Raw genomic sequence first — 26,784 nt, 5'->3', positions numbered from 1 at the left:
AATAAATAAAAATGGAAACAAATGAAATATAGAAGAGGAAAAAGAAAACGAAAACGAAAAAATATAGAAAAAAAAATAGAAGTAAAAATAGAGTTTTAAGATTTGTAAAATTTATAATTGGTAAAATAATTGGTTTTGTTAAAAAGTCAAAGATGACATTAGCACATGTGTGAGTAACATGTTGTGCGGAAATACTGATATGGAGCGCACCTATTTTTTTTTTTTTGCAGGCAAGGTTGCAACAAATAGAACTACAATCTTAATTACATGTTTGACCTTATAATAAAACAATTATTACAATCTTAATCAGTTGTTGGGTCTGCTTCATTAAGAAGAAACAGCCCATAGCTAGATCGAAGAGAAGAGAGAGGAGAAGATGTAGAGAAGGAAGGGAGGAAGCTGAGAAGTAGAATTGAACTGATATATACATTTACCAGATTAATGTACATTTTATGAGATGAATTCATGGTCAACTATTTTTTAACACGGGCCAAACTTGAGTTTCAATTTCCCAACTGGATCCAGCCCATAAACAGACCTTTGGTTGGGCCACAACCCGACAAACGGGTTATGAATACCGGACCGGACCGGTGGTTGAACCGGGGTCCGATTGGAACCGGTAAATTTTCGGTTCGGTTCAGTTAAAATTTGAGTTTATGGTTGGACTCTCGATCTAAGCTTAAACCGTAGTTGAACCGGCGAACCGGTTCAGTTTTAAACCGGATCACTCTTATATAATTTTTTTTTTTTTTTTTTTTTTTTTGAAAAATTGATAATGTGGAGAGTTGAACCTAACACCTAAACAAGATAATCCAAACTCCAAACCAACATACTACTATGTATTTCTTGTATAAGAAATTTATTTTGATATATAATATCAATTAATATTGAATTAAAACATGTATTTATTTATTTTATTATTGTAATTATTAAAAAATTTGCTAAATAAACATCAATCGGTTCGACCAAGTCGAACTATGGTTGAACGTGGTTGAACCATTTTAACAAAAAATCCGTTTGATTACCGGTTTGGTTTTCAAAACATTTTTATGATAGAAATAGAAATATGACCGTTGGAAAAGCATGCAAACCACAATAATAACGACTACTATTTGTTCCAGGCGTTTTTCTACAACTTGATATTTGAGGGGAATCAAAATTTGTCAACTTTTTCTACCAAGTGGAGAAAGAGAACAACTGAAAGAAGATTCCTTAATCTCAAAACGTTATCTTTCTCTCTCTCTCACACACACTGGCACACATGCAAGGCATAGAAGGAAGAGAAGTGGTGGTGGGTGAATTGATGGTGAAGCAATGTGTAGAAGAGGTAGTTGAAGTGGTAAACAAGGGTGCAGAACATCATCCTTATGCTTTTCATGTTTCTGGGCCTAGAAATATATCTTCACCGAATTGGAGAGAGCTTATTAGTTCTAGCTGGTAAGTTAGCTTTTTTTCATACTTTTTGTTCTGTTTTGCGGTTTTTTGCTATTGTTTTGATGTTGGGGATGTTTGAATTGTTTTGAATTTCTTTTTGTTCATCTGTTTTTTTATACTTTTTGCTCTGTTTTTTGCGTTTTTGCTATTGTTTAGATGTTGGGCTTTTTGAGCTGTTTTGAATTTACAATGGGGATCGATTAATTCACTGAAAAATTTTCTTTTGGGAAGAAATTTAGTAGGCATACAAGTTTGAGATCTGTATTTTTGAGATTGTTTGTGTTGATAGCGTTGTGCTTGTGATTGTTGCTGTTGTTGTTGTTTTATTAATCACTCAATTGGATTTATACATGTTTAGTTATTGTATGGTCATTGATTAGGGGCTTAGGGGATTGGATTGACCACCACCTATCTCAAATTCAGATAACTGATTATAAGTTAAGTTTGTGAGTTGTGAATACTGAGTGCCCATTTTGTGATTTAGGCATTTCAGTTCAGTTATATGTTATTGTTTTCCATAGGTGTCGCGTCACTTTGCCATAGTCATGTACATATATATCTCTGACTCAATGGGCATGTTCAGTTGTAGTATGGTTTACCAAAGTACCTTTACTTGGTTTGCCTGTTTAACTTCATTGACAAACAAATGTAGTAAATGAAAGTTAAACACACAAACAAGCACACGAGAGAGAGAGAGAGAGAGATGCGTTAATTTAAGGTGCATTTTGTAGGCAAAATGTTGAGTGAAGTGCGTGCCTATAGGATCAGTATAGTCAATGGATAAGTGTGAAGATTAGAAGTTAAGATAGTTAATGTTGGGATGGGATTGCTAGCATTCGATTTAGAGGGATTTTAGGTTGAGTGCTATAAAAGAACTCGTAAAAAGACTTACGAAGGTGTGGTATGCTGGACAACCTTCCTAAACAGTGGGGGAGAGTGAAGAGGAATATGCTGAGTTTGTATTTTGTAGGCAAAATGTTGACTAAACTGCGTGACTGTAGAATCAGTATATCCATCAGTAAGGACGATAAGATAGCTAAATTTGGTATGGGATTGCTAGCATACAAATTATAGGATTTTTAAGTTGAGTGCTACAAAAGAACTCGTAAAAAGACTGAAGATGTTCTGGAGTGAGACTGTGGGAACACATGGAGACAGTCTCCTATTGCCAAAAACTAATTGTTTGGGAAGATTCGAATTTTGATGGAAAACAATTGGAACACTCATGGAGACAGTCTCCTATTGCAAAAAACTATTTGTTTGGGAAGATTCAAATTTTGATGGACAAACTTTGTTCTTTAGAAATGTAAGGTTGTTCCTGACTTGTCTCACTGTTTTCTTTATTCTACAAATAGTACTATCTTAACGATCACTTCTGCTGTCTACTTTTCATTATATAAGTATATTTATTCACTGATTGCAAGTAATCCTATTTCTACTTTATATATTCAGTACTAAATGTTTTGATATAAAAGCAACTTACCTCGTACTTAAAACAACTCTGATTGCAGGAAGGACGGGAATTATAGAAGAACAGTTATAGCATGCTTCATCCAAGCGGTTTACCTTCTCGAACTTGACAGACAGGAAAACAAGAAGGAAGAGACATCACTTGCTCCGAATTGGTGGAAACCTTTCAAATATAAGGTGACCCAAACCTTAGTTGACGAGCGAGATGGTTCCATCTTTGGGGCAGTATTAGAATGGGACCGCTCTGCTGCTCTATCTGATTTCATTTTAATGAGACCCAGTGGTGCACCAAGGGCTGTTCTAGCTCTCAGAGGAACATTACTGAAGAGCCCAACCATTAGAAGAGATATCGAGGATGACCTTCGTTTCCTAGCTTGGGAAAGCTTGAAAGGTTCTGTAAGATTTAGCACAGCACTTGAAGCTCTCAAATTGATAGTAGAAAAGTACGGAAGTAGCAATGTATGTGTTGCAGGACATTCCTTGGGGGCTGGCTTTGCTCTCCAAGTGGGTAAGACGCTAGCCAAACAAGGAGTATTTGTGGAGACACACTTGTTCAACCCGCCTTCTGTTTCCTTAGCTATGAGCCTGAGATCTATTGGAGAGAAAGCCGGCTTTGCTTGGAAAAGATTCAAATCTATTCTTCCTTCCAGTGCTGAGAGTCAGACCAACTATGAAGAGAAGCCTGCAATTATAGCCAAGATGTGTGGAAAATGGATTCCACATCTATATGTCAACAACAGCGACTACATATGTTGCTACTATAATGAACCAGCAGGAAATCCTAATATCCAGGCCAAAGCAGCCGATGATTCTAATAAGGAAAACACCAATCCCTCTCATGGTCAAGCTGCTGCAAAGCTTTTCGTGATGTCCAAGGGCAAACAGAAGTTTCTTGAGGCTCATGGGTTGGAGCAGTGGTGGTCCGATGACGTGGAACTTCAGTTGACTGTTCACAATAGCAAGCTCATAAGCAGCCAGCTGAAGTCCTTGTATACCCTCCCGCCGCCAGCACCAACTCAGGGAAAGGTTCAATAACAAGAAGTGCTTGGTCCCTTTGCTAATTTGTTTTACTTTAATATCATTGAAGTGTAAACTCTCAATTTACAGGAGTCTGTCCCTTTATATCATTTTTTGTTGTTGTTGATGTCATGAGAAGCTCAAGGATTTGAAGGCATCAAATTCGATTTCATTAATTTTTTAACATTGTTTTTGGTCTTCTTGTACATCTTGAATGAATTTATCTGAATAACATTTTACTGTCTCTATATTGTTCTGAAGTCGCTTGTTGCCCTCTTTTCAGAAGGTGAGAGTATTTTGATTTTACTTTTATAATGGTGATTCAGGAAAAAACATTCAGAAGTAAGGTTGCAGGGGAAACCTTACTTCGGAAATTAAAATCACCTTATAGGTTCTCTGCTAATCATGGAGACCAGTCATGAAATTTCTTGCACTTGAGAAATGATGCACTGTGTGATCAAACTTTTGCAGTTTGATAACTAACTCAACTCATACACATTGTCATTAGTATTTAGTAGTAACAAACCAAAGTTCAAGAGGCATTGCTGAAAAGTTATCTGCAGTAAGCAGTTTAGAAGAATTAAATTCAAAGGATTGAAAAATTAAGAGGAAAAGAAGAAATTGACTTCACTCCAACACTTTATCCAAATACTCAGAGACTGAATTAGGAATGACCGAATGAGTATGACTCTAAAATGGTTCTATGATAGTAGCTTGACTAGCAACATAACAACATTTTGGTGTTTATGATGCTTAGGAGAAACATGGTTCCTCTTTTGTTTGCCTACTTATATTAGTATCAAATTCTAAGTTTTAAAGAAAAAAATAATTGTGTTTCAACCACACGAATTCAATAAATTCTAATTTTCTATTGAGAACTAGAAACTCCAATGATTAATAAAATCAAAAGGAAAACGATCTATCAATTTGATTAGAAAATTGAACTTTACCGCATTAGGACAGAGTAGAGTAGTATTTTATATCTTTAGTTCAAAACAGATGAGCCGGCTCACAAGTGTAGAGGTGGCGGGTTTCTCAGAGCAATTATAGGGTTATTATATGCTGAACGATTTTCAAACACTAAAATGGAAAAAATCACTTAACACTTTCAAGCCAAGAACGCACTACTATGATGATGGACAACCACTAATATTATGGCAGTAATCGAAAAAGAAAGCTGCATTTTTCTTTTATTTCTTTATTTTTTTCTTCTTTTCGACCTAACAAAAGAGGAATGTGATCCATTAGATAATCAATATAAGAGTACAACCAGATAGGAACTTCGTACAAGAGCCTCCAAAAAACTATCTTCCTAAAAATTACAATCACATGTTTTTCCTACGTTTGCTACCACATGAGTTCTCTCAAATTTAACATAATGGCATTAAACTCTCACTTCATACAGCAGATACTGTGATCACTGTGGTCAATGCCTCTTTGTTTTAGTCTCATTCTTGGCAAGCGCCATCCCTGAGAGCTTATTAATCTCATACAGCAGAGCAGCAGAAAACAAGAAACTGTAAAGGAGTCAGATACACAAACATTAAGTTTGCAATGAGCTAACAAGAGTAAGATACACAAACATCTATAGTATGCTTTTGCTCACATTTGAACTATTAAAAAGCAACTCACCTAGCAGTTCTACGTCTTAAAAAATGTCTCCAGAAAAATAACAACTTAACAAAAATCACAATAATGCAGCCTATTCTACATGAATTCCACAGCTTGTGAGGGAAGGTTGTAGACATTATTGGTTCAAGTCTAAGCAAGGGCCCAAAGTCATTTTTTTGGATGAGTTACAAACTTAGAAAGAGCCAAGATTAAGGACCATTAGCAATCTTATTTGAACACTTCTATTTTTATAAAAACAGTTCCATGGGCTATGTGTTGCATTATTTATGCCATTATAAAAACAGTTCCATAGAAATGAGAAGGATCATGAAGTCCCGAACATCCTAACAATCTAGATGAACTAATGTCGTCTCCATTTCTGCCCCTAAGATAGATGAACTAATGTCGTGTCAATTAATTAATCTAGTATAAGAGATAAAGGCAGACTATCCATACAATCGTACACAAGAAAACCATGCCTCAATCTCGTCACTTCCAACATCAAGTCAGAACATAAACACGTAATTATTTCAATTAGGAATTCATCTCTAATGGCCTAAAGATGTTTATTTTTGTAAAAAGGTGCTCTATTCTAACTTTCTAGAGCAATATATCATCACAAATTCTTATAATGCGTAAGGAGAATTCAGTACAAAAGAAAAGTATTACCATGTTGATATACAAACTCGATGCACTGTGCCAGCAGCAATAAGAGCAACAACCTCAGCTAATAAAACTGCCAAAAGAAAAGAAGCTAGTTATTACTACATTATTGTCCATAATTCCTCCTAAACCAAAAGTACAAACAAATCCTTTTAGTAGTGCAATGAATATAGCACACTAGAAAGGGTAAAATATGCTACTTGGGATGTGTTTGACTGATGAAAATCTTCTTCCAAAAGCACCTTTCCTGTTGTTTTCTCATCAATCATACACAAGTTTAAACACTTAAAGAGAGAAGAATCACACAATCAATCTATATATCACAATCAAGCTTCACTTACCGGCACCCCACCCTGTTTTCATGCCAAGTGTTTCTTGAAAATTCCCAATGAACTGCAAAAGGTAGGCCAAGTGAGATCAAAATCTCATAATCAACAAGCTATATGTACTATTACAGTATCACATAAGAACACTTTTCTTGCAATGCTAAAGTCATAGCAAGTATAGTTTATATTACAACAATACTTCCAAGTTAGGTGAAAGAAGACAGATATCAAGATATATTGCAATAATTATGTGTATGAGCATATTTAACATCCCAAGGAGGTGTATCAGAAAGTCTCCTAGCTCATGAGAAATGATTGCAGTAACATGGATTAGTCCCAAATCAGTTTAAGAAACTATTCTATGTTCTGGATATATATTAGAATTACTAATGTTGAGCACCTTTAATGAGAACTAGACAACCATGACATGTTTTGTGGGTGGGTGACAAAGTAAGAAGTATATTGGCAAAAAGGTAGTTTTCACCCTCGAACTTGTCACGTTTTACCACTTACCCCCCACACTTCACTTTAGGCAATTTTAATCCTGGACTTGTAAAACGTATCCAACTCCATTTTTCCAGTTCATTTCCGGCACCTGAAAAGTGACGTGGAGTGACATGGAATTATCTTTTCTTCAGTGGAATTTCTAATTTTGCCACATGTCAAATTCTAATTTTGCCACGTAAGAAAACATAATTCCACGTCACTCTTCAGGTGCCGGAAATGAACTAGAAAAATGGAGCTGGATACGTTTTACAAGTCCAGGGTTAAAATTGCCTAAAGTGAAGTTTGGGGGGGTAAGTGGTAAAGCGCGACAAGTTCAAGGGTGAAAACTGCATTTTTGCCAAGTATATTACATGCCAGTATGAGGTGGATCATCACAAAGTAAGTAGTATAAAAGCCGAGGATGAAACAACAAAAATGACAAAGCTAAAACGATACAGCAATTTAATCATGGAACGAAATACTCACAGTAAGTAACATAACAAATATAAGTGAGCTGATGAAGCCACCAACTATAGTGAATAACTCAGTAGATGCTAATTTCCCTCTATACATTTCTTCAAGTGATAAAATAACAGTGAACAATAGAAATGAACATATCATTGAGCTTCCTGACCCAGCCATGATATGATATGATATCCTACATCACAACAAAACAATAAACTTTACACACATGGCAAAATACAATAAGCTAATAAAAAATAAAAAAGTATACTTTTTTATGAAATTCAATGTATAACAATTAGAGGAATAAATTTATAGATCCAAAGGCACACATTTTAAGAAAAAAAGTTAAAATTTTGGATTACCTTAAAATCGCCTGGGGAGAAAGTAGACTGTAGCTGGTGAAGATGGTCTTTTAGTGGGGGATTGGGCTTTTTGAAAATTTCAGAATTATATTGAAAATTTCGAAATTTCGAAATATAATCGGAATATAATACCTGCGGGAATTCCGATATCTTTAAATCGGTTCGTTAAAGCTAGTGGATCAAACTCGGATAGAGTTAATAGATAATCCGTTAGTAAATTTGGACTTTTGCAAATACAAATTGATAAGCAACAAAGGATTAACTCTGAATTTATTAAAAATATATGATTTATTGTTACACAGCCCATGATATTGCTAATGATTCATCTCTTTTGTTTAAGGTAGTTAGGAATTAAGATGATGATATCTAAAAATTAGGAAACATATTTTAAATCAGGTTATATGGGTCACGGACCTATTAGACCCGAAAACTAATTGGGTATACTTATGGGTTACTCATGTTAACATATATAATTCCAACTCAACTCATTTATTTATGCGGGATCAACCTTTAAATGACTCAATTTTTTTTTTTCCAATCCGAACCTACTAATTTCATGTTGAGTTCGTGGGTCGTGTACAAAACTATCACCCCCAACTAAAAGCATTTTTAGGAGTGATATCAACTTAGCACCAAACACCAAATTTCCAAAAAAACAAAAAAAATTTGTGTTTTTTCAACTTCATGAGAACTACATGTTGATGAAAATACCAAAAAAAACACCAAATCAGTCAATATTTCGTTCCAGGTTTGATGTTGTATCAAATCACTTACGCGGTTTTGGCAAAATCGCGTGGGCTTGGGCTGCTAAATGGGCTTCTATGGCACGGTTTTGGCAAAACCACACGGTTTTTCTTAGATTGGGAAAGAAAAAAAATAAAAAAGTTTATGTGCGATACATGATGCGGTTTTCTGAAAACTGCGTGGGTTTGGGCCTGTCAATTGGGCTTTAGTGGTGCGGTTTTGGAAAAACCACATGGGCTATCCAAAACCACGTAGTTGCTTGGTAAAAATTTGATGTTGCTCCTAAAGTTGCTTGGTCTTTTTTTGGTTTGGTGTTTTTTTAGTTCAAAATTTTGGTGTTTTTTTGGTAGCTCTCCTAAAGATGACTGAAACTATATGACCATAACACAGACAAAGAAAAATGCAAGGGATTAAGGTTTGCTCTGACCCTACTTAACGCAATTATGACCGGCCTGACACGGGGTCATTGTGGCAAAAATTATTAGGGGAATGAGTTTTAGGTCAAGAGTTTATTTTGAAAATGTGGCCGTTTTGCTTCTTTTAAACGGCTATTTTCCTTAATACCATCCGTTTTGACATTTCTTCTTGGAATTTTGAATTTAACTATGAACTTTTTTTTAACTGGAAAATTAAAAAATGTTGGTATTAGTCATCCCAAAGTAAGAATAACAATGACTGGTTCAGAATTACATTTGTAGTAGGTAAAGCTTAGGAAAACATTAAACATATGACCATATCAGGATGTACAAAATTACCGTAAAAAAGGAAACGGGGTAAAACAACAGAAGACTATCATACACAACAAAATTACCACAAGACGTGGGGAAACGTATACGGACATACGGTATACAAAGCACCACACAACAGTCGGAATATATTTATGAGAATTGCTAGCGTCCTTACCCTTTCTGGGGTAGGACCATTCTACCTCTTAAGAAACAAAAAAAAGTGACCCATTTACCTACTCTAGTGGTTCTATTTTTATTCACAAAGTCGGACCAATACAAATTATAGTGAGTTGACTCACTTTCTTTTTCTTAGTTCACCACAGTTAACTTCTTTCTTTTCTCTAATTTATTTTTTCTTCTTCTTCACCCATCAATCCCCCACCACTCCAACCACTGCCATTGTCACTGCCTCCAACCATATAAACACATTTGAATCGTTCTTGTCATCTATCACCATTAATTAATCATTGAGGTTATAAAGAGAACCCACTACATTTTATTCCTAATTATGAATGCTCATAAAGGCCTCAAAAGAGAAACAATAGAACACAAAAGTGAACTAAAGAATCATGTCCCAAACAAGAAAAAACCCGAATTTTTGCATGGAATGTTGGAATATTAAGAAGAGCTAAAGATTTTAGGTATTTACCACATAATTCTACTCAAAATGTTCATGATGGAAGAAACAATCCGAAATTTTTTAGTTCTAGCTCCTTTAATTTATATCAATTTACCAATGTTGGTAGTTCCAATTGAAGAGGTAGGTGGTGATGTTTAGAGAGAAAATAGATGGTGGAGAAGAAGAAATAGAAAGGAAGAAGAGAGAGAGTTTGCAGGTGGGAGAAGATAAAAATTAGAAATAACCTGTTTTACAATTGTTTGGTCACTTTTTTTTGTTTCTTAAGAGGTAGAATGGTCCTACCCCAAGAAAGGGTCAGGACGCTAGCAATTCTCTATATTTATTGATTCACTTTGAATACCAGAACGTGAGAGCAAACTTGTGATCACGACATCCACAACTCATACATGTCGTGCAACAGACTCAAATCTGTTAACTTCAGTGACATCCCATAAAGCTCCCGGAGCTTTGCAATATCTCCAGGCTTGTTACATGCAGAACTTGCCTGGTTTACACCAAAGGATTTGCTTGCATTTCCAGATAAAGCAACTTGCAACATCCTCTTCAGTATTGCCTGCAGTTGACTCTTAAAATTAGCATCAATCTCAGTGTGGTCATTGCCCAGAGAATTAATTGTTGGCTCCACTGATAAATGGCGAGCTTCAAGCAGGCGAAGTAGAGCTGACTCCAACATCTGAAACATGACGTGCATCATATCAGCATTTAAAATATGTGCAGGAGAATATGATTCTGCTATCATGTCCTATAAAAAATAAATAATCTTTGATACATAAATTGTTTAGACAGGGTATCCTCAACATGTTAGCATGCAATCTAAAATTTCAGGCAGGAATTTTCAGTTTGCACATATCAAATGAGGGGTCAACTTTAAATAGGGAACCTTATTAAATATGTGAAGAGACAAGTTGAGAAACCATACTGTATTGGAGTGAATACGATCTGAGAGTTTCCACGAGAGAGCTGATCGTTCAATGAGAATAGTTAGGTGCATAGCAGGATGTGTCATTGGGCCATAAAAATCAACTGATTTCTGCCAGCTCCTCTCAGCCAAAGCAGCATACTGTTTGACCTTTTGCAAAATGTTGTTTTCCTTTCTGGACACTTTGATTTGATACAAGAACTTCAAACAGGAATTCCTGTGGTAGCAAGCTAATTGAAAATAAGCATAGGCAGCCTCCTGTTTTGCATGGGTTCTCCCAGCAACTCATATAAAGACAAAGCCTCCCTAATTGCATCATTGGCCGAAATCTCATGTTTCCTCAGTTCTTTCCTAGCTCTTCTATCACAAGGATTAATATAACCCATCGATAGATCTTCCAGAGCTCCATTTTCATAAACTTCGGCAGATATATCTTCTCTAGCCAAAAGCATACCAAGCCTAAGATAAGTATGAGCCAATTGGGTGTAGACTTCATTCCTCAAGCTGCTTGACACCGTGACTGAACCAGCAACTTTATCAACAATACTCAATTCAGACCTAGCAGCAGCATAATATCTCAGTGATTCACTGTACTCCAATTTAGCAGTCTCCAGAGCTCGGTTGTATGCACCCTGCAAAACTTTATGAACTTTAAGTTGTTCTAACTTGGACCCCATTTCTTCAGCCAATGCTCTTCTGCCATGCCCTAAATTACAGTTGATCAAAATGATATTAGCATGGTCAGAAACTTCTTTAAATGCTTTTACTGCATCTGCAAAGGCAAGCTCAGCTCTTTCTATGTCTTTCCTCTGGAGCCATATTCGACCGAATTCATTACACACCCATCCTTTCTTTTTAAAAACAGACTGAAGTTCCGCTGAACCAGTTTGAAGTCCAGCCAAAGCTTTCCTGGCCGCATTATAACAACTTAAGGCAGCTGAAAGATTGTAATCTGCGTCTCCAGCAATCGGACCCTTAAGAAATTTAAAAATCCCACCAATTCTACCGTTAGATACTTCTTTAGTACCATTGTCAGACTTAGTTGACATTGTAGACTCATGCATTTCTGACGTGCCATCATGTCTTCTATGATTAGTATCCAAAGTGGTTCTCTCAACAGTGTACATTTTGTCCATAATAGAAGACTGGGTGTTAGCATCTCTTTTGTTTAAATATGCACTATCAGAACCATTCACATCTCCGACTCCTAAGTTTGGATGCTCATCCTCTGTTCCCAGAGCTAAGGGCAATGACTTCTTCACATTTGATTTCTTTCTACCACAAGCTAATGCATGTACAGCTCCACGGTTACTGCTACTGCTACTACTGCTTGCACTGTTTCCACTACTTGCACGATCACTCTGGCAACTGCAATTTATCAAAGAACAAATACTGCAGTTCTGCTTAAACTGGCCCAACTTTTTTTTGAGTCTCTTAACCTCTTTCTCAACTTCAGTTGATATTCTCAACTCGCTGCTGGAGACTTTTCTTTCTGGTTGGACAGACGTTTCTGTACTAGTTGTAATCTGGTGCTCGATGTATACATCCCCAACAAGTGTCCATGCCTTGGCCCAGAATAGATGAGTAGAAGAGAACCGATCAACACTATCTTCGGAGGAAGTCAAACTCAGCTCCGTCATGTCATCTAGAAATCCAGTACTTCTGTTTCTATCATGCAACTTTGAAGTGAATGTTGAGCAACTAATCATAGATGAAATGAACTGTGCATTTTCAAGATGTTGAGGCATTGATCCATAAACTGAACAAGCCAAGTCTACAACCTTCAAAGCTTGATGCAGTTGGCCATCCTCCAAATAAGCTTCTCCAAGAGCTAAATAAGATTCGCCAAGTAGAAGGACAAGTTTCCACAACTTATGGTCCATTTTCGATCTAGGGAGCCATTCTCGAATATCACATACTTCAATACAGTCAGTATCACCACAAGCACAGACAGAAAGATGGATAGTTGACGCCTCCATCGAAGGGACTTGATAGCTTGAGATGCGTGGTGTACTGCAGCCAACTTTGTAGAGATGGGATCAGAAACTGTTTGAACCAATTGTGGAGCAGGTTCAGACATCTGAAATACCTCAGAAATATCATCACCGCTGGGACTCACTAGGGATCCCTCTGAATCTTCTAATTCTACACCTTTTGATCCAAGAAAGGTTTTAGGAGTAGATGTGCATATTTTGGGGGTGTTATTTGCCGACACATACCCTGATGAGGGTTCTGGAAGAATCTCTGCACCTTTTTCTGAAGAACTGTCTTCTACGACTTGAGAAGTTGCCGTTCCATGTAGATTAGATCCAGATATTCCCTTTGAGGAATCTGGAGATTCATCTTTCGCATCTGTAACTCTAGCTTCAGATTCTAGAGGAATATACTCAAATGCTAAGTCCATCTCTTCATAACATCTTAAAATTAATCTCGCAAATTGTTCATGAGCTAATGCTCGGACCACCTATAGCAACAAAGAATAAATGTAAATGTAATTCTGTCCACGAGTATCAAGACTTGTACCAAATCAAACAACCAACACAAGAAGCAATTTTAACGTGAAGTTATACCAGATGTTCCTGTTCATCCAAGAAAACAACACATTTTTTGAAAAGCCTTGCGCACTTGGCCTTACTATTAGGTACCTACAGAAGAACCAGTAACCATTAGCCAAACACATCAGAAGAACTAAACTTAACTGATTCAAGTACTTAATTTCATACCAATGAAAGTGACAGCCTGTGAGCCAGACGGAACAGAAGGGTCCCCAGTGAAAATAAGGAATCTCTTCTTCCTCGATGCATCAGAGATGGAAGTGGGCTAGAACTTCCATCATGATCTTCTGATGAATGGCTCTTGGGGATGACAGAAAGATCAAAAAGTTGAATTACATCCTCCCCTGCATTTTTATAGAGCTGAAAATAAACCAGAATCAATAATTATGCCAGTCAGCATCTATAAGAGATTAGTCAAACTTCCATATCTAAGTAGAAGATAAGTTTCATGCATGCAAACAAGTACCCAATAAGCACCGGGATCTTGCTTGCAGTTGTTCTGAAGGAACCTCAATACTGAATGACCATTTTGTTGGACGACTTGAGGATGAAATGCAGGGGTGCCATCTTCTGAAATTCCTTTCAGCAGGAATATATCGTCAGTTTTTAGGAGCTCATAGCCTTGAACAACGCCATTTTCATGATAGCAGATTGCCAATTCAGGTACACTGGCCATAATATTATCAAGCCAGGCTTCAAGCCAAGTCAAAGGAGTGACCTGGATCAGACAGTAACGAGATCAAGGAAAAATGGACAAGAACCAACCGACCGACCCCAAACACCTAATTAATAAATAAATAAATTATGGAGATACTTATGGCATGACTACTGCACCTGTCGTGTAACATCCCATAAGTGCAAGCTCACAGCAACATATTTCTCATTACTGAATAGAAGCAAGTCACTGCCTAAAAGCATGCGGAAATTGTGAAACTGCCAAAACAGAATCCTCAGAAAACCATCGTTACTGATTCTTCGATATTTCTCAGACTCTTGAATTGGGCATCTCGCTTTCTCTCCAATTAGCGACGTTTTCTTCACAGCATCATGCCTCTTGTTTCTGTTCTTCTGCTTACTGTTCCAATATTTGTCCGGATCAACCTGTGGATACTCTGCATGGTTGTTTAGTCCATCCTTCCTCCGGGTACCATCACCTCTCTGTCCGAGAAAAGGAGATGTTTCCTGATTCTCTGGATTATCAGTAGATAAAAGAGAATCTTCCGTAGAATGGTATTGTCCAGGTAAAATGGTAGAGTTTGATTCCTCTTCTGGCGTGGCATACCGACTTGGAGGGCAGTCACAAGCTTCTGCTCTCACTGAATGCATTGCGAAATTTAAGAACAGAGACGGATCTGCAGATTTTGACTGGCTACTATGCCTTCTAACCAGTTTTTCTCCCTCTTCAATGTCAGGCCTGGAATACACAGATTTCATAAACACTATAAGACATCAGTTAGAAGTTTAAAACTGAGTAAAACACAGAGGTAACTGTTTCATCAACATACCCAGAATTTAAAACAAGAGTCTGTCCAATCCGATGAACTGCAATCGATAGTCGAGCCTTGGTATAAGGCATCTTAAAAATTTGCTTAAGAATATCAGCTGGAGCAACCACATCAATCTCATCTCCATACTCCGCTAAACCAGATACAGCAAGTGCTTCACATTTCCTTGCAAAATTTTGACTGATAGCAGTACTTTCCCGATGGAAATCTTACAGTCAAGTCGTATTACGTTATTTATCTTAGCAAAACGTCATCCAAAGTCTTCTTTTGTCTTATACATAATTTCCTACGAGCTAGGGCTGGTAACCGAGTCGAGCTACTCAAGCTTGCATCTAAGTATATTGTAGGGCTTGTCCAGGGAACAAGCTGAGCAAGAACACACTGAAGGCCTGAACTTATTTTAGTGCTGGTTAATTATGTCTAATAGTTAGCTCGCAATGTAAAAAAATCATTCTTTATTGTTCCATGGCATCGAATAATCAGCTTAAAAACAATAAAAATAATCTTCATACCTCCAGTTGTAGAAGTTGTTGCATTGATTGGTAGTAGAAGTTGTGATGATAAAAGGCTTTATCGGTTGGCACCGGAATTGAGCCACATAGAAAACCAACTGGTTTTGCTCTTGCTATTTCTAATCTTCCTATGCAACACTCTAGTAATTCTCCTCCTCCACCCTTCGTCCCCATTCTCTCTCTCTCTCTCTGTTATCAACTGACGCAGAATAAGATTCTGGGTTTCGGTTTTGTTTGGCAGAAGATGATTCTGGGTTGTTCAGTTGTTCTATACACAAAATGCGTGGCGTTGGCTAATAGATGTATTAATAGAATAAACCTTGAACAAAAAGTTCTATAACATCAAGTCCAATCCACTTCACAACATACACATTACTTAATTTTCTACAACAGAAGGCAGATTCAACTCACAATACATGTGAAATTTAAATTTACACAGGTTGCAATTGTGAAGTTTGTAAAATTACATTTACATAGTTGACACCAGTCCCGCGTGTTTGTCCTAATTCCGTAATTAAAATTCATAGTAGACTTGAGGCAAAAAAAATTAAAAAATTGGGCTCTCAACCCAATTACTCGTTTTTTTTTAACCCAACATCATTAAGGCCTAAACAATATTATGTACATATTAGATTGTCAGTAACATGCCATTACATTTGTACTTATCGTAATATCGTATGTAGTGGGGCCAAGCTGAAAGTTTACTCCTAACGGTCATAGCAAAAACTATATTGGGGCAGCCTTCAGTTCGGACTTGGGAGTCTTGTTAGCAATTCGGAATACGACAAAAATTCGGTACGGAAATAATTTGTGAGTTATTCGGTGATTCAAAAAAACGGTACGGTCAAATATTCGGTCAAAAATTTGCAATACGGTAATTATGCGGTATTTAATTAATACGCGTTTTAAACGTTTGGTTGCAAAAATTCGGAAGTAAAAAATTCGTGATATTATGTTAGTAAATATTAATAATAGTTGTCATTCTTTACAACATAACAAACATATTTAAATAATTTAGCTACAAAAACATTGAAACCAATTGAATGGTCCACATAGGTACCTTCATTTATTTGTTCTTGGATTGAAATTACCGTTCAAATTTCAAAATACACACACACCATGACATGACAATTTAAATATTGCCCAAAAAGTATAAAAACAAATCTTTTGGATTAATTTATCACTAAAAATGTAAGAGTGGGGGACTTAAAGTAAGAGTGAGGACATAAAGTACATAAAAAATAACAAAAACGCAACCGAATTTTCATTCATTTTTTTTATTTTTTATTTTTTGGAGCCAAATTTTTGAAAAATTCTTCAAAAATTTGTATTATTCGTTTCAAGGCAAAAAATCATGAATTATTGTGAATCTTTCAAACATTCGGAAGTATTATACGTTTTGCCCTTCAAAAATTCGATTCGCGAATAATTCGGCGAATTGCTAACAAGGCTTGGGAGTGCTTTCAAAAATCGGGTTTTGGGTCCATATAGCACCACAGGGCCCACTGATATCTTAGTACTAAACTACCGATACAAGGTATCAAACTTTTCGACTCCCAGAACCCTAAAATGGTAGAGAACCCAAAAATGTGAATTTAGTATAGATTTGACTGGTATGAAGAAAGAAATAGGAATTATCTTTGAGCATAAAAAATAATGCGGTGTATGTTCTACAATCACGCTTGCCGAGAAAAAAACTGAAAGATCTAGTATCGCAATTTGATGTATTGAGAAATGTGAGGAGTTTCTATAATCGCATTTTGTCGGATTTGTATATCTGATATATTGTCAAAGCGAGAATTTGATCCCGATGATCTTTGGAATAGTTGTCTCATTATCTTTGAAAAGGCGTTGGAAGAAGATGCTACGGATTTGGAGCGACATATGTAGTTGTCATACACAATCACGACCTCTTCAAGTTATAAGATTTCCGATGTTATATCTTTGAGGATTCGAGCGGTTATCTAGGGTATGATGTTTACCGTCAATGTTATTATGTATATACAGGCTCACTAGAGTCAGCCTCGATTGAAGATCCAGAGATAATAATGAAATTATTTTTTGAACTAAATATTGTAATGACTGAAGAGAATTTGACTAAAATGATTAAAGATGATAACTATGTGGCTGTAACTCATGGGAGCGCATCAGATGCGGAATCAATGACAAAGTTTTTCTTGAAACTAGGAACTAGAAACCCAAATGATGTGGTGCACCTATACACGAGTCTTCTAGCGCCTTCGTCCAACAACTACACGTGCAAACCGTACATGTGTTAATATTAACGTCTCGTCCAAATTCAAGTATCAAACTTTTTGACTCCCAAAACCCTAAAATGGCAGAGACCATAAATGAGTGAATTTAGTCTAGATTTGACTGGTATGAAGAAGGAAAGAGGAATCATCTTCGAGCATAAAAAAAAATGTGGTGTATGTTTTGCAATCACGCTTGCCGAGAAAAAATAGAAAGATATAGTATGTCAATTTGTTGTATCAAGAAATGTGAGGAGTTTCTATAATCGCATTTTGTCGGATTTGTATATACAGATATTGTCAACTGAAGAATTTGATCCTGATGATGCTGGAATAGTTGTCTCGTATGTTGAAAAGGCGTTGGAAATAGATGCTACGGATTAATATAATAAACCTCAAACAAAAAGTTCTATGACATCAAATCCAATCCACTTCACAACATACACTACTTAATTTTCTACAACAGAATGTAGATTCAAGTCACAATATTTGTTATAAAATCTACAACCAATGTTGCATGGACGCGGACGCAAACACAACGACTCGGCTGTAACTAAAAAAATAGAATGCGGTCGCACTGAAATTAAATAATATATGTAATTTTATTTTATTTTAATAATTGAACATTATAATTTATAAACTAATTCATATGTATTATATAATTCATGATTACTCAAAATAAACATCCACAAAATTAATCAAACATATCAATATAGTATTTATATTTAATCAAATTTCTCGCTTCTTCTCCAATCTGATTGAGCTCATCCTCAATACTAGTTGTCTTGTTTGTAAAAAACATTACCTCCATTTCCAATCAAGTGAAAGGTCGCCCATTTCAAGTATGTCAATACCCTCCAAGCTATCAAATGTATCTCCCCCAGCGTCCCACATGGTAGTCACTCCTTATTTGTATTCTTTGAATTTTCTTGATAAGAAGTGAAGATTAGAATGAACAAATACCAAGTCTTGGCCATGTTTGTGGTGTTATCTTGTTTCTTTTCAAAGAGTGTTTATGAAAGAGTAAGTAGTCCAATTCCTCTCACAACATGAAGAGGATGGTTGTCCATTTTTCTCTGTTTCTTGTTTTCGTTGATTGTTAAAACACATTCCTTGGTGAAATGTCCTGATCATTATAATTATCAGCACTATCATTGTATCACTTCATCCCCCATTTTTTTCTTTTAGTAAGTAGGCGGAGTTGATTTGTATACAGGGCTCTGAATTTTTTTGAATCAGAATACAACTAAAGCCAAATAGAGTTGGGCTTCATATATGATCCAATACACGAAACTTTATTATAAGTTACGAGGATAGTTTGTCTCACATCTTCCTCAGGAACATAATGCTCATAGTCAAATTTCATTTGTAAACAGAAACCCACATGGCCACATCTAAAGTTCTCATATAGGTTGTTACATTTTGGGGTTCTTTTTTTCTCCTGTAACTTAAGAAGGATTTGTTAATGCTGCAGGTGGATTTAGCCAAGCGCTACTGCTTTCCTGTTTACTGGAATGGGGAAAAAGGCGTGTCCTAAGAGGTCACTGGTTTGCTCGTAAAGCTAGTCTTGATTGGCTTCCTCTTCGTGAGGATGTTGCCGAACAGTTGGAATATGCTTATCGCTCCCAGGTATTATGGTGAAGGAGTTTAGTTTCAACTATTTTCCTGCATTATTTATTTATTTTAGTATAGTAGATGGACTTGATGTTGTACTGCTATATATTGTGTAAATATCAGTGACGTACTGAATGGGCATGAAAACTCTGGTAAACAGCTTCATGTGGTTGATCTTTGTTACCGTCTATATAGTGACCAATTGTTGACATAATCAGTCCATATGAATCTATTAGTGTCGACCGCATGCCTTGTTTGTGTCTGACTCATTGGTGTTATAGTTAAACATCTCCCCTTTTTACTCCCGAGCTCATCTCCCTCTTAAAGTAACTAATGACAAGAACGCATGTGATGAACAAAACTAATTCCATAAAAATAGTAAATAATGAATATGTTCTCGTTTTAAAGAAGCCAATGCAAATTGCAATAAATAATTGCATGATGTCCTACATGTCTTGATGGGGGGCCTTTATCCCAGGTCATGCAATTGAACCCCCAACAACCTGAGGTGCAACGTTATTGGATTGGTTACTAAAAACTTTCACTGTTGTCCTCTGGTGTCAAATTATGTGTAGTTTAATCCAATCAGTATGAACAAAGATTCGTAATACGAGATTGTGAATTGCAATATTCTTTTAGGGATACACTTGATAGTCAAAGGAGTATGTGATGTTCCCAACCTAATATAAAGGAATACATATCTTGCCTGTTTTTATGTGCACTAGTCACACCTATCGCAGTTTAAAAAATTGGTGGAAATCTGAACACGAGCGCCTCAACTAGAAATGAGAGCATTACATTACAAACTCCCTGTTCTATTATCTCCTTGTTCATTGACTTTATCAAAGTAATTGAGTGTCATTTTCTTTCAGGTTTGGCATCGAAGGACATTTCAACCATCAGGCCTTTTTGCTACTCGGGTTGATATGCAAGAGTCTATGCCAGTATGCCTTATTCACTCCTTTGATGAGGGTCTTGTCTTCGCTAGTTAATCAGATGTATCTAAATACTTTAGCTTATGTGTAGGGATGGTTGCATGCTCTTTTCACTGGAGAAGATGATAATTGGGGGCTTGGCTGAGTAATGATGCATCTGGTTTTTCTAACGTTATCAGTATAAGAGGAAACGGTATTAAAGTAAGACGGGGATATTCTTCATCTGGTTCTCCAAAACCAACTCAGGTCTGTTTTTCTTTAAGATACAACTTGCTTCTGAATGTACTCTTACTTGCAGACCTTGTAAAAGTTCGTACATGAAGTTTAGGTCTTAAGTCTTAGCGTTTAGAGCCCTCTCCCCGAAATCCATTACTTTTAAGTGCCAGTTGGATTACGCACGCGAATTTCGATTGGTCCAGTGGTGGTAATCAGAAGCAATGGTACTCAATTACATCCTAAATAACACATTTCTTAGTAAGATTCAAGTCAGTGAAAAATACAGCAACTTAAATTAAAGAGTAACTGGAGGATCTCATAAGACATGATCAGTTCATTGCGTCATAATCATCCAGCTTCTCATGGTATTCCTGAACCGTCTTATTTATCTCGGATGAAATTTCCCAAGCAATGAAGTCTTCCAGGTTTCTTGTCACAAGAAAGGCAGGATCAGTAATTGTGTGTCTACTCACCCTAATGTGTCCCTCCTCAATGTAGGTCACAGCATCTTTCAATTGCTCTGCAAACTTTCTCCTCACTGTAACAGTTGATAGTCTTTGCCTGCACATACAATACCGTGCACATGTTACAAGAAATCATATTCTTCAACTACTGTATAACATCAAACTTCAAGTCGCTCGTGTTAGCACTTCAAGAACAGCGGTGATTAACACACAAGCATATGAGAGAAAAATGATACTTCTTAATACCATAACAAAGCACAACGTAATGATCCACCGAGTTTTCATCCATTCAGAAACCTTTATTTCTTGTCTTTGACAATTTTTAACTTAATTCATTTGTGTAAAGATCGAAGCGACATTGATTAATAGCGAAAAATATACAAGTAGAAGGTGAAGGAATCAGATAATAGACCTACTAGGGAAAGTAAAGTAGAGCAAATCCAACCCATTCCAATAAAAGAATATGGCAAACAAATCCAACCCATTGCAAAACCCACCGAAGGAATGTCTCGGATGCTAACAGTTGAGCGAACTTCATTCTTCTCTATTTAAACTTGTGTTTTAATATGCCTTCTTATTTTCAGTTGATGATAACAGGGTTATACTCAAATCCTCCAAAGATGGAAGGTCTCTTCAAAGTGGTTATATCAATGCAAGCTTTGTAAAGGTACCAAAAGTCCAAAAGCCTATATGCTTGTCCCTGTATGGTTGTATTACTATTACATTTGGCTCAAGTAATTTAGTATACTGTATCTCGAAATTTATTTCGTTGATCAACTCTTGAAATGATTTTAAATTGTAGGTTGGTTCCTCCAAAAGAGTTAGTTTCAGAGTTTATTGCTACTCAAGGACCACTTCCACAAACATATCAAGATTCTGGGAGATGGTGATCCAGTATCATTGCCCTATCATTGTGATGCTTACAAAATTAGTGGACAATTACACGGTAACTTTCTGAAAACGTTTACTAGCTGTTACTTGTTGTATATCTAAATAACCGTAACTAGAAAAGTATATTGGGCATATTTTGCTAGTCGATTCGTTTATAACACACTTTATGACTGCATTTTCAACGTTTGAGTAAGTAGAATGAAGATGCTTGTTTCTGTTTAGTATATTCAGTAATCAATAGTAGGAAATATAGTAATGTTGATCATCCCATATCTCAAACACCATTTTTAGCGATTGCTTATTGGTAGCGTATGCTTTTATGATGTTCTTGTAATTTGAGTTTCAGTTGTAGATTGATCTGATATGTTGAATTGCATTGCAGATGGTAAAATGTGGAGATTACTTTCAAGTACAAGATGGTAGTAACGAATTTGGTAAAGTAGTTGTGTCTAATAAATGGACAAGAACAACTGATACTTCTTTGGTCTTGCGCTGCTTGGAGGTGAAGTACAAAGAGGTAAAGTCCAGATTTTATGCTTCTTATTCAGATAAGCTAGAAGTGTAAGGGGTTTAGGAACCTTTGCGCACAGAAGAACAAAATTGTCGAATCAAATACAAATAAGTGTTTTCGTTTTGTTTTAAAGTTGATATTCTGTCTAATAAGTGTTCTGCCTTCTGACTTCCGAGTTAAACTTAGAAATACAAATTGCTCGTCTATTCGTCTTGATTCTCATTCACTGTCTGGTTGTTTAAATTTGTTACGACCATTATTATATCTTATTTCAGCTGATTTATTTATTGGATCATAGTCTTGTATTAGAATCTTGACCATTCCCAGTTATTTTGGTCTTTAATTTTTAATTTTTTGCTATTGTTTTTTTATAAATGTTCGTTCAGTCAGATGAACCATCCCACTCTGTCATCCATATACAATACCCCGAATGGCCTGATCATGAAGTGCCTGGGGACACAATTGCTGTTCGTGAAATCTTAAAGATGATTTATCATGTTCCACCCAACCTCAGCCCCATAGTTGTTCATTGCAGGTCATGACTGTTGCTTTACTTTGTGCCTGTTAGTGCATACCAGATCATGTATTCATGCATCTTTACAAATTATTTCAATCCCATTTCCAGTGCAGGTATTGTGAGAACAGGTGCATTTTGTACAATTGTTAACACAGTTCAAAGAATCCTTGATGGAGATATGTCAGCATTAGATCTTGTCAACACCATCTCTTTATTAAGATCTCAATTGGTGAATGTCTTTAATTGGTGATTTAGTGGTTAATGAGGCTGCAAAAAGTACCCCCTGGTGAGCAATGAATTTAATGTGGTTAATAGGCTGCAGATAATAAAATTGTTAGTCTATTGATCAAAAGGAATAACACTCAAAGCATCATACTGGAAAACAATCAAGGTGTGGTGGTGGATATTCTGAGAAGTAAGGAATCAAATAGAGATTGGCAGCATAGAGCCATTGCTGAAAACATTTCACTTTTGAGTGTCTTTTCTTTCATGTAACTATGACCCAATTAGGCTGGCCAATTGGACCCAACAGGATGGGCCAATTGAGTTTTGTAACCTCTATTTTGAGGATTTTATTCACTGGATTGGGAATGAATGAATGAACTGCAGGTTGTTATCAAGAAAAAAAGGAATAACACTCAAAGTCATCCAAGTGGTATTATAGATCATAATAAGTTAATTTATGAGCACTTTCCATTTCTATCCGGTTCTTGAATCCTCGCTAAATTCCTATTACACGATCAGGCTCAACTCGGCTATTGCTATGATGCGATTATTGATGAATTGGAAGACCTCACCTCAGATGTAGGTGAGGATAACATCGTACCCACATTACTTGTGTTTCTGATTACTGTTACAAGTTGAGATAGATTACTATCATCTATGGGATTATTTAATGATTTTCTTGTGCATATCCTACTTTTGCAGGTCCAGTTTATGACCTGATGGTTAGAAGAGGAATGGGAGAGTGGAGGATTGGTGCGTACTTCCGTTGGAGTTCTTTTGCAGGTCCAGTTTATGACCTGATGGTTAGAAGAGGAATGGGAGAGTGGAGGATTGGTGCGTACTTCCGTTGGAGTTTTACTTGTCCGCACAACTGTAGTCTTGAGGGGTTGCTTTGTCAGTCCTTTTTGTTCTCTTGAAAACCAGTGTAACAACTTATTGATGATTCATTTTACCGAAAGCCAGCAAATTCTCTTATCTGTTGGGCGCCAGAGTAGTGTATTCTTAGTACTTATTAACCCAAATTTTCGCAGATAGTCTTTCCAGGGCAGCTAATAGAATCTCAGCTGCAACTCCTGCAAGTATGTCAAGTACTTGGGTGAAGAAGCCCTGCTATTTTCTCATTGTCAGGGTTCTTTTTTTCAATCGTCTTGTATCGTTCTTGTGGAACCTGTTGCTCTCACTAGATCGTGTAACACCTTTAACTTTGTTTCATCAGTTTATACAAATCCATGCTCATTTGTTTGGCTGTACCCATCGTTCCAAATCTCACCCATGATCCATCCGTTTAAACATCTCTTGGTATAATTGTCAGTTAAATAGAATTTTGACTATTTATTAGTGACTGGTACAGTGGTACTTGGTATAAAGCAGTTGCCCCTGGAAGCAGTGGAGTAAATTTGGTTTGTTCACGATAGAAAATACTATGAAGCACCATTTCTATAGGAAAACAAGATGGGTACCAAGAAATGGTACAAAAAAAAAACAAGTTCGTATAAGATGCTTTGGAACTCAGATTTTACTCGCACATACAATGTTTGAGTTTACAATAATAGTCAATCTCCCTCCCAATCAAGGGCATAATACCTTCTTGGGTTTCAATCAACATTCAATTCTACAAGTTGTTCAAATATAATGAATGCAGTTTAAGGAAATACAAGTAGTTAGAATTTAGAAACACAGAGGGCGGGAATATGCATATATATGGAAATCATTCTTTTTTAAAAATTTACAACATATATTGGAGTATCTTCCTTTTTCTGCTAATACATTTGCCATTCAACTATTAAGTATATCATGCACGTCTTTGGTCAGATAGGTAATCCATTGAAAAACAACTGAAAACTGTCATGTTTATTGCCATTTTCTACTTTTATTTTCCTACTCTACGGAGGGCATACAACCAGTTGTTGTTAAGTCCATGTGAAAGGACGACAGGACAGTCAAAGTCTGTCAACTACTCAACTGTGTATAATGTGCTGATACTCAAGTTGCACCTTAGAAAAGGCCAAGTCCACAGAAAATTAATGAAAATCTCTGGAAAAATTGTTACAAAAGCAATGGTACTCATCCTGAAGGACACATTTCTCTGTAAAATTTAGGAAAAACGTTTCAGAAGCAATGGTACTCATCCTAAAAAACACATTTCTTTGTAGGATTCAAGTGAGTGAAAAATACAACAACTTAAATTAAAGAGTAACAGGAGGATCTCATAAGCCATGATCAGTTCATTGCATCATAATCATCATACTTCCCATGGTATACCTGAACCGCCTTATTTATCTTGGATGAAGGTTCCCACTTAATGGAGTCTTCAGCGTTTCTTGTCACTAGATATGCAGGATCAGTAATTGTGTTTGTACCCACCATAATGTGTCCCTGCTCAATGTAGGTCACAGCTGCTTTCAATTGCTCTACATATTTTTTCCTCACCATAACAGTTGATAGTCTTAGCCTGCATATACAATACCGTGTGCCATGTTACAAGAAATCATATTCTTCAACTATAACATCAAACTTCAAGTCGCATGCGTGTTAGCACTCCAAGAACAGGGGGTTAAACACAAGCATAGGAGAGAAAGATGATAACACTCTTAATACCATTAACGTAGCATAACGTAAAAGATCAGCCAGGTATTCATCTATTCAGAAACCTTTATTTTTGTCTTGAAATTTTTTTGACATCGATTAATAGCGAAAAGTATTCAGGTACAAGATGGGAAAGCAAAGTAAAACAAATCCAACCGATTCCAACAAAGGAATATATCAAACAAATCCAACCCATTGCAAAACCGACTGAAGGAGATACTATGCAATAACATATACAACGAAACGTACCTTAGAAAACAAGACACTGACAATTTCTCACAAAAAGCCAAGCTCTTCCTTTGTTGGATTACACCCATGTCCCACCTGTCATTGGCATAGAAAGATATACCAATATACAAAGGACCAAACATACTTTTAAACTTAATTATGCAGCTGAAACTACGATGATAACAGAACTAAGTACATTAAGTTATTAAGTCCAACATTCCTATCATACACCTTCACCTGATATTTCATAGTTTGAAAAAACGACTTGTGGCGTGTTTGATGTTTCAAGCCCATAATTTAAAAGCTAATTAGAAACATATTATACAAACTTGTGAGTCTAATTATACATACAGTTTCTCTAGAAGCAAGCCCGTCAACTTGATACGAAAAGGGTCATTTGGATTCATTTGCTTTAACAAGTGAACTTGCTTCTGCACCATTCTACATATACTTGAATACCTACAAACCAAGCATAAAAAAAAATTAGTAATCATTTGGACAAGTAAATATTTCTTAAATTAGTAATCATTTGGACAAGTAAATATTTCTTGAGTTGAAGGGTGAGTTAAAAAAACATATTACTTCTTGTAATCATCTCTAGAAGTGATATGGTAACGACGCATAATATTAGCTTCTCTGTGCCCACCTTCTCTTTTCCATTGCAAGAAATCAACTTTCTTTAGTAACTTCTTCTCGTGCCCCTTTAACTCTCTCATTACTACTTCCTTCTTCTCTCAATTCAATAACTCTGTTGCAGATGTATTATTTTTAGTCCCCTTTTTTTTTTTTGACAACTGCAAAACCCTAGTAAACCCTGCTTAAAAGAAAAAAAGAATAACGGCGAAACCCTAGGCTAGTTTTGAAAGTCCATGGTCTGGACCGGGTTAGGCCCATTTTCTTGAATAAAA

The 26,784-nt window shown here is 36.3% G+C and overlaps 5 protein-coding genes across 20 annotated transcripts; 2 read left to right on the top strand and 3 right to left on the bottom strand.

Annotated features, from left to right (window-relative positions):
• The first annotated feature begins 1,121 nt into the window (after positions 1-1,121).
• LOC147478629 (GDSL esterase/lipase At4g10955-like) lies at positions 1,122-4,165 on the top strand. Its single transcript, XM_086584597.1, has 2 exons — positions 1,122-1,437; positions 2,946-4,165. Exons 1-2 carry the CDS (start codon positions 1,262-1,264, stop codon positions 3,937-3,939), a joined length of 1,170 nt encoding a protein of 389 aa, XP_086440723.1. The 5' UTR covers positions 1,122-1,261; the 3' UTR covers positions 3,940-4,165.
• Positions 4,166-5,082: 917 nt separating this feature from the next.
• LOC147478628 (keratinocyte-associated-like protein) lies at positions 5,083-7,953 on the bottom strand. Of its 2 annotated transcripts, none has more exons than XM_086583869.1 (5): positions 7,834-7,953; positions 7,494-7,659; positions 6,537-6,588; positions 6,202-6,268; positions 5,083-5,438 (listed from the first exon to the last, which is right to left on the bottom strand). In XM_086583869.1, exons 2-5 carry the CDS (start codon positions 7,647-7,649, stop codon positions 5,348-5,350), a joined length of 366 nt encoding a protein of 121 aa, XP_086439995.1. In that variant the 5' UTR covers positions 7,650-7,659; positions 7,834-7,953; the 3' UTR covers positions 5,083-5,347. The 2 variants fall into 2 exon arrangements, with proteins under 2 accessions (XP_086439995.1, XP_086439996.1); XM_086583870.1 differs by having other exon boundaries at positions 7,494-7,665; positions 7,835-7,953.
• Positions 7,954-10,181: 2,228 nt separating this feature from the next.
• Positions 10,182-15,810, bottom strand: LOC147478627 (uncharacterized). The gene is given in 10 exon segments (XM_086586274.1): positions 10,182-10,619; positions 10,866-11,135; positions 11,138-12,825; positions 12,828-13,329; positions 13,436-13,510; positions 13,589-13,780; positions 13,887-14,138; positions 14,255-14,834; positions 14,926-15,133; positions 15,807-15,810. Coding segments are annotated over 10 exon segments (4,080 nt in total). The 3' UTR covers positions 10,182-10,310.
• Positions 15,811-18,388: 2,578 nt separating this feature from the next.
• LOC147478626 (protein-tyrosine-phosphatase PTP1-like) lies at positions 18,389-24,312 on the top strand. Of its 15 annotated transcripts, none has more exons than XR_015207322.1 (11): positions 18,425-18,712; positions 19,164-19,318; positions 20,176-20,247; positions 20,330-20,484; positions 21,503-21,585; positions 21,721-21,864; positions 22,192-22,326; positions 22,707-22,855; positions 22,951-23,492; positions 23,582-23,645; positions 23,765-24,312. XR_015207322.1 is itself a non-coding variant. In XM_086581852.1 (9 exons), exons 6-9 carry the CDS (start codon positions 21,802-21,804, stop codon positions 23,780-23,782), a joined length of 276 nt encoding a protein of 91 aa, XP_086437978.1. In that variant the 5' UTR covers positions 18,397-18,712; positions 19,164-19,318; positions 20,176-20,247; positions 20,330-20,484; positions 21,503-21,585; positions 21,721-21,801; the 3' UTR covers positions 23,783-24,312. The 15 variants fall into 15 exon arrangements, 4 of the variants coding, with proteins under 4 accessions (XP_086437978.1, XP_086437979.1, XP_086437976.1 ...); XR_015207316.1 differs by having other exon boundaries at positions 18,426-18,584; positions 22,946-23,492; XR_015207318.1 differs by having other exon boundaries at positions 18,426-18,712; positions 21,516-21,585; positions 22,946-23,492.
• A 793-nt stretch (positions 24,313-25,105) lies between these two features.
• Positions 25,106-26,771, bottom strand: LOC147478625 (U3 small nucleolar ribonucleoprotein IMP3-like). Its single transcript, XM_086581848.1, has 4 exons — positions 26,459-26,771; positions 26,228-26,335; positions 25,898-25,972; positions 25,106-25,514 (listed from the first exon to the last, which is right to left on the bottom strand). The coding sequence occupies exons 1-4, from the start codon at positions 26,590-26,592 to the stop codon at positions 25,283-25,285; spliced, it is 549 nt and encodes a 182-aa protein (XP_086437974.1). The 5' UTR covers positions 26,593-26,771; the 3' UTR covers positions 25,106-25,282.
• Positions 26,772-26,784: the final 13 nt, after the last annotated feature.

This window comes from Coptis chinensis, chromosome 9 (assembly GCF_015680905.1).
Source record: "Coptis chinensis isolate HL-2020 chromosome 9, ASM1568090v1, whole genome shotgun sequence".
Lineage (NCBI taxonomy): Eukaryota > Viridiplantae > Streptophyta > Magnoliopsida > Ranunculales > Ranunculaceae > Coptis > Coptis chinensis.
The sequence above is the reverse complement of the archived record's forward strand: the minus strand, read 5'-3'. Positions and strand labels throughout refer to the sequence as shown.